General features: G+C 40.7%; 1 protein-coding gene and 1 long non-coding RNA gene across 2 annotated transcripts in view; one reads left to right on the forward strand and one right to left on the reverse strand.

Annotated features, from left to right (window-relative positions):
* Positions 1–4,580, forward strand: part of LOC104951895 (RCC1 and BTB domain-containing protein 1-like) — a 9,813-nt gene extending 5,233 nt beyond the window's left edge. The window contains exons 7-12 of the mRNA XM_010778632.1: positions 470–612; positions 690–880; positions 1,914–2,040; positions 2,142–2,293; positions 2,773–2,903; positions 3,426–4,580. Coding sequence (XP_010776934.1) covers positions 470–612; positions 690–880; positions 1,914–2,040; positions 2,142–2,293; positions 2,773–2,903; positions 3,426–3,566 — 885 coding nt within the window. The 3' untranslated portion in view covers positions 3,567–4,580. The remainder of the gene's footprint in view (positions 1–469; positions 613–689; positions 881–1,913; positions 2,041–2,141; positions 2,294–2,772; positions 2,904–3,425) is intronic.
* On the reverse strand, positions 793–6,954 carry LOC104951894 (uncharacterized). Its single transcript, XR_799072.1, has 3 exons — positions 6,850–6,954; positions 2,748–2,821; positions 793–874 (listed from the first exon to the last, which is right to left on the reverse strand). It is a non-coding gene; the product is annotated as an uncharacterized lncRNA (long non-coding RNA).
* Between the last annotated feature and the right edge of the window lie 1,038 nt (positions 6,955–7,992).

Here is a 7,992-nt window from a genome sequence, read left to right on the forward strand (position 1 = left end):
GAATGGGCCCTCACCCTTTAAAACAAGTGAGACGATAACAGAAGACAACAGCACACTAAGTACACTTTGTTTGTTCTTCAGTAAACTAATAAATAGATACTCCTATGTTAGGATTCTTCAAGACTTCAAAACAGGTTTTCAAATCCCACCTCCTTAATCCTATCAGTACAGGTAATAGACTATTATTTTAAAGAGCCGAAAGTGATAACCTTCCTTTGTCTTACCAAGAATACAAGAAGGTATACAATTCATAATATATGAAGCAGAGCAAGACTTCACATTTAAAAAGTTGCACAAGTAAAGAGAATGGAGACCCTTTTGAAGTAAGCAAAAGGACAACTTTATTGTTCACCATGAAGCAGATGTAGCTTGTTTTGCTTTCAAATCTGTACACTTCTTTCTGTAATGGACATGTTTACATTCTTACGCTGTTCACAGTCTTACACTTAGAGTGTCTGTCTCTCTCCAGATTGTCTCGGGCTACGCCCACTCTCTGGCCCTCACAGACGAGGGGCTGCTGTTCGCCTGGGGGGCCAACACCTACGGACAGCTGGGCACCGGAAACAAGAGCAACCAGCTGAGCCCGCTGCTCATCATGACGGAGAAGGAGAGGTGAGCGTCACCACAGACACTACAGACTGCTCTCCCCCTGTCTTTCCCTCCCTCACTCTCTCCTCTCCCCCCTGCAGGATAGTGGAGGTCGCCGCCTGCCACTCCACACACACCTCAGCCTGTAAGACTCAGAGCGGCCAGGTGTACATGTGGGGTCAGTGCAGGGGCCAGTCCATCGTGCTGCCCCTCCTCACACACTTCACCTGCACCGACGATGTGTTCGCCTGCTTCGCCACGCCCTCAGTCATGTGGAAGCTTCTCTCTATGGGTAAGGCAAAGGGTTAATGTGCTAACTGGTGAATGGACTCTATTTATACAGCATCTCTTTACCCTTTACACACATTCATACAGAGGCACTGGCTGCCACCTGCTCAGGAGAATGACATCCACACACTGTTGGCCATCAGGTGCAACTTGACTGTTTGCCATATGCACAGGGATGTAGAGATAGTAGTTATTAAAGGACTGCATTCAAAGGCTTTATTGTGTTCAATGCACAATAGTGAAAGCAAAGTTGTTGGCAATAAAACTCTTAAGTCCCAGGCTCCTCCAACAATGTAACTTACAATATATTTATTTATACATAAAAATAATGACTTAAGTGCACGTGACATAAACCTCAAATTAGTCATATGTTTCTAGAGACTATTTTCCAGGTGTGGTTCTTTGTTACTGCCAGAATTACTAACCCTGAGTATATACCTATTCATTATTCATTAACTGGACTTTCTCACAGGAGCCATGTTCACCTGTTGTAATAAAAGAAAGACAAATCTATGTATTATGTATTCATATGTGCAGGCATGCATGTCATCAGTCTGAAACTAAAGAAGCATCTGTACACACAGGTTCAGCTAATCTGAAATGTTTTAGCATTTCATTTTTGAATTATTTCCACCATTATCTTTATTGGTTTAGTAACATAACAGGCACAGGCCTTAATAGAAACACAGTTTATAAGAAAGCTACCAATAGATGCCAGATCAAAGAGAAATTACAAAAGTACAGTATAAAGGGAAATATTTGTGCACCCAATAAATAGTTCTAATTTAAAAGGGAAGTCATAAAATTGCATGGTACTGATTGGGCAGACTTTGTGCTATAATTAGTACCAAAGTTCATAATTCTTTGCAGGAAACATTATAAACAAATAAAAAAATCATCATGAAAAACACAGAACAAATCTGTGATCCTTGAGTCTCAGTTAGTTTGATATATAAGTAATATGCTGTTGTTTTGTGTGTGTGTGTGTGTGTGTGTGTGTGTGTGTGTGTGTGTCCTCGTCTCCTCCCTCCCTGCAGAGCACGAGGAATTCTTGACCGTGGCTCAGTCTCTGAAGAAAGAGTTCGACAACCCGGAGACAGCCGACCTCAAGTTCTGCGTTGACGGCAAACATATCTGCGTCCACAAAGCCATTCTCAAAATCAGGTCAGGGACTTCATCTCAGAGCTGTCAGTCAGAGTCCTGAAACTTTACTAGACTATAAAGAAATAACTTGAGTTTCTCTCCTGAAACACGCTGCTGTGCAGGTGTGAACACTTCAGGACCATGTTCCAGTCGCACTGGAACGAAGACATGAAGGAGGTGATAGAAATCGATCAGTTCTCCTATCCGGTGTACCGCTCCTTCCTGGAGTTCCTCTACACCGACGCTGTGGAGCTGCCTCCGGAGGACGCTATTGGTCAGAACCACGCACACACTGACTGACTTCAGTTTGAATGTTGGTTGTTTTAAAGGGGACATATTATGATTGTTGAAGCTTCCCATTCCTGTAGTGTGTTGTGTAGCATGTATTTTCACATCCCGCCTGAAACGCCTCCATTGGACTCCTTTGTTTACATCCGGATCATAGTGACAATATGTTACACTCACGCTTCTATTAGCTAGCACATTGTACGTGATAGGCGAAGGGGCGGGACTTCTCTAAGCAGTTGACCAATCACAACAGAGCTGTCCAGTTAACCAATCAGAGCAGACTGGGCTCTGGTTTCAGACAGAGGGTGAAAAGAGGTGCTGCAGCACAGGCAGTATGAGGAGAATAAAGAGTTTTTTGATAATTAAAGCATGGAGACATGTCCCAGGAGCAACACAACATACTAATATGAATCTGAAGACAACAGGCCCCTTTAACTTACCATGTTATTATCTCTGCTCTCTTAGGGCTGCTGGATTTGGCCACGTCGTACTGTGAGAACCGTCTGAAGCGCCTCTGTCAACACATCATAAAGAGAGGCATCACCGTGGGCAACGCCTTCTCACTGCTGGCGGCTGCCGTGCGCTACGATGCAGAGGTCAGAGGTCACGACAGCCTACCAACAATCACCTGTTTGTATCAGTTCCTCTGCCATCCCATAGTTATAGGAAAACATTCTCTCTCATCAGAAATCCTTTATTCATGCCACAGCAGGACATTTACAGCATTACTGCATTAAAGGTACAGTGCAGATAAAAAGCACGAATAAAATATGGAGGCTAACATATTGCAGAAAGTCTGTTACATAAGGAAATGTATGAGAACAAATTCAGTGGTGAGTAGGAGATGCTGTGACAGGTTGCCACTCAAGCAGCGCATCAGACGTATCACTACGTATTATAATAATTACATATTTTTATTCAAATAAAACCTGCGAACCATTGAGAAACTGCATTGTTTTTATAATACTTGAGACTTTGGCTTTGGTATTTTCCTGACCTGAAGATGTGAACAAACAAGTAGGATATTGTGCTCGGGCCCTAACTCTCCAAATAAGTGGTTCATTTGAAAGAACATGAAGAAGTATTTGCTAATCCGTGCTCTTATCTTTGTTTTTCAGGACCTGGAGGAGTTCTGCTTTAAGTTCTGTGTGAACCACCTGACGGAGGTGACCCAGACCGCCGCCTTCTGGCAGATTAACGGCGACCTGCTCAAAGATTTCATTTGTCGAGCCAGCCGCTGTGGAGCCTTTAAAAACTGACCAATCATAGCTCATTATAGACTCAGAGGCGGAGGATGCTGTGGAGACCCTGGGAGGGACTTCTAATGGACTCTGTCACTCCTCTGACGGGTGGTTACACAAACTTTACATAGATTATCATCACTGTCCGATTATTCCTTTCATTCCAGACATGACCGGACATCACACAGTGAAGTCACAGCAGTATATTGTGTCTGACTTCCTCTTACTTTACACACATTGTGTAAACACAGGGTTTATTTGCATTGCGAGACTTACTATCGCTTGATCGAGTTGTTTCAACTTGAAATATTCTTGCCAGTTGCCTGATATCACTTTACCTTATTATTGACCAAGTTACTTCTTTAGTGTTTGCACTTGTTTGAATATGATTTTCTTTCTTTTTATTAGAAGACTGCATCATAGCTTGGATGTGCCATCTTATTTTGTGGTTTTCAGAATTAATTTTAAGGCTGTTTGCACTTTTAGATGTCGGGACAGAGGAAGTGTTTTGAAGACTGGACACTGATAAATCAATTCAGGGGAAAATGTACCACCTTTTTAACGTCTTTAATGTCCCAATTCATTAAGGCAATGAATCCCTCAGTGTGAGCTATATTGACCCAGGAAGCTGAATCCTCCAGAAAGCAGTTTATTCTCTTATACAACACACGTTTTGATTCAATTAAGAAACATTTAGTTCTCCCTTACTTCCAACAACGTCACTTTAAATAACTGCACTGGGTTAAGAAACAGCAGACTTTTCAGATTTTTTACTTATCTTCTCCCCATTCTTCTTCCAGTTCCCCATTGTTTTAATTAACCAACTTAACAATTACCAATGATGCGACATCCACAAAAAGGTGGCACATTTTCTCTTTAAGTGTGTTTAGGTCAAACTCCAGAGAGATCCTTAGTGCTGCTGTTTTGGTTTTGAAGTGAGATTTATACTTAAAGTGGACCTATCATGCTATATTTGAATAACATAGTGTAGGACCATACCTATATAAGGAATATTTATACTTTTTATTTTTCCAAACACCAAACAGATCATGCATTTTAGCCATTCCTCATTTCGCTCAATTTAACACTGTCTTTGCATGGGCTGATTCTGTGAGAACAGCACCACCTACAGGCCTGGCATATGTACTACAGCGTCTCCAGCGCTTTCCAACGGCAATGTCCGTGGCTGTCTCCTCCTGATTGGTGGAGTTGGCCCAATAGCCGTAGCGCCACTTCTGTGACGTCATAGAAGTGTTCAAATCTGGATCAGTCTGTATCAGATCCGTTGCAGCCCCTTTTTAAGAGATTTGGGTATGGAGGAAAATAGAGGGTTGTGTTTTCTGACACTTGGTGAGTTCCCTGGAACACCGGGGACAACATATTCATGTATAAAGACGTTACAAAAGTGGAATTTTTGCATGATTAGGTCCCCTTTAAACTATTACATGTGTGAAATGACAGATACCACCATCTTAAGACGGTCTTATTTTGTGCAGATACAACTCCATACCATTCAAATAAGCTTCCTCTATTTGGTCCATGATTAGCACACCAGAAGAACGATTCGTTTTCTCAGAAGTATGTTAACATTTTAAATCTGTTTACAGTGAGACACGGAGGCCTTGCAGAAGCTTTGAGTCGACTTTTGTCTTGGTGGGATGAAAACTTTCTGTAATGTGAAAACGCACTTATTTTCAACACTAAGCCTAAACGACATTCTGTGCGAATGTGAAAGAAAAATGTTTGCCATTTCTATGCAGGACATTTTGTCCTTCAAATTCAGAAACTATAATTGATACTGCGTATTATGAAATGCCATTCAATGTTGTGACCTTTTTCCAAATAAATGACAAAAAAGTTGGTTTCCTGAAAACAAGTATTTTTTTATCAATATTAAATAAATATATTGCAAAAAAACAAAGGAAGGAAACAAATGTTGTTTTATGGTATCATAGTGCGTTAGAGAATTGGATGACATAGACATTTGAATTTTTAAGGAAAAATCTCCTTTTTGCGCATTGATAAACCAGAGATGCAACTATCTTCACAGAAAAGATCCAGTAGCAGTGATTTTTTTGGTTTTCAATAAACTGTAAGAAAAGTTAACAATGGAACAATTTACTTAATGTTGAAAATATCATAAAAACATGTTGGATAAGTTATCAATATGTTTGCATTTGTTTTACATTTATTAGTTGCCTAAGTAAACCAACACTTCCCTCCCTGAGCCAAACAAGAGTTTCCCAGAAGCCTCACACTGTTATCACTTCAGTCAGGGTCTGTAAAAAGCTCATAATATAGGTTGGGAAAAATACATTCATAGTATAAGTATGTAGAAGATACGTTATTTTTACAATTTCAAAACTCGTTGCACAAACCTTGGGTCAGTTGCTCGTGTTGGATGGTGGATTTTCTTTTTTTTCATTTTTAGTTAAAAGTTTTTAAAATGAAACCTATTTTGGTTTCGGATTTGTTACAATTTTGTGAATTTATCGATGCTTATATTGAATGCAGTTTTTGTATTCCACATCCAAGCCTTTACCATTGTCTACAGCAGTGGTTCTCAAACCTTTTAAGTACCACCTGAGAAAAATAGTTGGCTCCTCCCATACAGGCCTGTGCATATCACTGGTTGCGTTTGCTAGCGGAGCCTGACGCTTGTGCTCGGTTTGATGACCGTCCTCCTCCACATTCACTTGTTCACTTTCCTGGTAATGATTCTCCTCTGTACCTCTCTTTCCGAATACCTCCCGTTTTGAGCCACGTTTTTAACATCGTTCACTTTCTTCTTTCTTTAGCCTGCTTGCAACGTTCGCTAATCGTTCCGCGGAGTAGTATGTCGTCATTAGCAACGCCAGAAATAAAAATATTTTAAAAAAATCCAATTTTCTAAATCTAAAAACAACCATAGCCATTAGAACTTATTTAAATATTTTAAACCACAGTTTCAATTATCTCAAGCTTATTTTCATTCGTTGTAGTAATGGATTTAAGCCTCAACTGAATGGCCCTTGTCCTATAGCCTTGTTTTAAATTGAAGTTGGTCTGAAGGTCTCTTACCACCAGCTGCTCTTACAGTAATAAGTATTGTACCCTTACTGTCCCAAAAATGCACAAATTGTTAGTGACTGCTTTTCCGTCTTTTTGTTTACTTAGTTGTGTTTTCTGTATTTTTTACGTCTGTGTTAATGAACCGTTGCTGCCTTCTGGCCAGGTCCCAGCATTGTAAATGAGATTTGTCTCAATGTTTTTAATAAAGTAAAATGTAAAAGAATAAATTATTTGCAGATTCCTCGCGTACCACTAGCGGGAACTGGCGTACCCCGGTGGTATCCGTACCAACGTTGAGAACCACTGGTGTACAGTAAACTGTGAATGTGTTTTACAGCAGCTGCTCCTCATCTCTCCTCAGCGCTGAGACGGCCTTCCTCCATCCGCTGCGCCGCTCACCTGAAGCTCCCTTTGCTTCCCTTGTAACTCTGAAACAACATGTTATCTTTTCATATTATGCCACAGGAAAAAGGTGATCCTATCTAGCGCCATCAGAATCCACGTCCAGTCCGATATGTAGGACTATAGTTTGATAGATATTACGAAGATGATTTGAGGTGAGCGGCAGCCTCCATATCGACTGGACGTGGATTCTGATGGCGGTAGATAGATCACCTTTTTCTGTGGCATAATATGAAAGATAACATGTTGTTTTTCCAGAGTTATCAAGGGAAGCAAAGGGAGCTTCAGGAGGCGGCCGGCAGCGATGGAGAGGCCGTCTCAGCGCTGAGGAGAGATGAGGAGCAGCTGCTGTAAAACACATCACAGTTTACTGTACACCAGTGGTTCTCAACCTGTGGTAACGGATACCACCGGTGGTACGGCCCAGTTTTCCCGCTAGTGTACGCGGAGAATCTGAAATAATTTATTCTTTTTACATTTTATTTATTAAAAACATTGAGACAAAAATCTCATTTACAATGCCTGACCTGGCCCAAGAAGGCAGCAACGGTTCATAAACACAGACGTAAAAAATACAGAAAACACAACTAAAGTAAACAAAAAGACGAAAGCCAGTCACTACAATTGTGCATTTTTGGGACAGTAAGGTACAATACTTATTACTGTAAGAGCAGCTGTGGTAAGGACCTCAGACAACTTCAATTTAAAACAGGCTAAGGGACAAGGGCATCAGTTTGAGGCTTAAATCATACTACAACGAATGAAAATAAAGCTTGAGATAATTGAAACTGTGGTTTAATAAAGTTCATAATGCTATTGTTGTTTTTAGATTTAGAAACGATTTTTTAAAATTATTTTTATTTCTGGCGGTTGCTAATGACGACCATACACCCGCGAACGATTAGCGAACGTTGCAAGCAGGCTAAAGAAAGAAGAAAGCTGAACGATGTTAAAAACGTGGCTCAAACGGGAAGGTATTCGGAAGAGGGTA

This window comes from Notothenia coriiceps, unplaced genomic scaffold, assembly GCF_000735185.1.
Source record: "Notothenia coriiceps isolate Sejong01 unplaced genomic scaffold, NC01 NC01_scaffold00019351, whole genome shotgun sequence".
In the NCBI taxonomy this organism is placed as follows: Eukaryota; Metazoa; Chordata; class Actinopteri; order Perciformes; family Nototheniidae; genus Notothenia; species Notothenia coriiceps.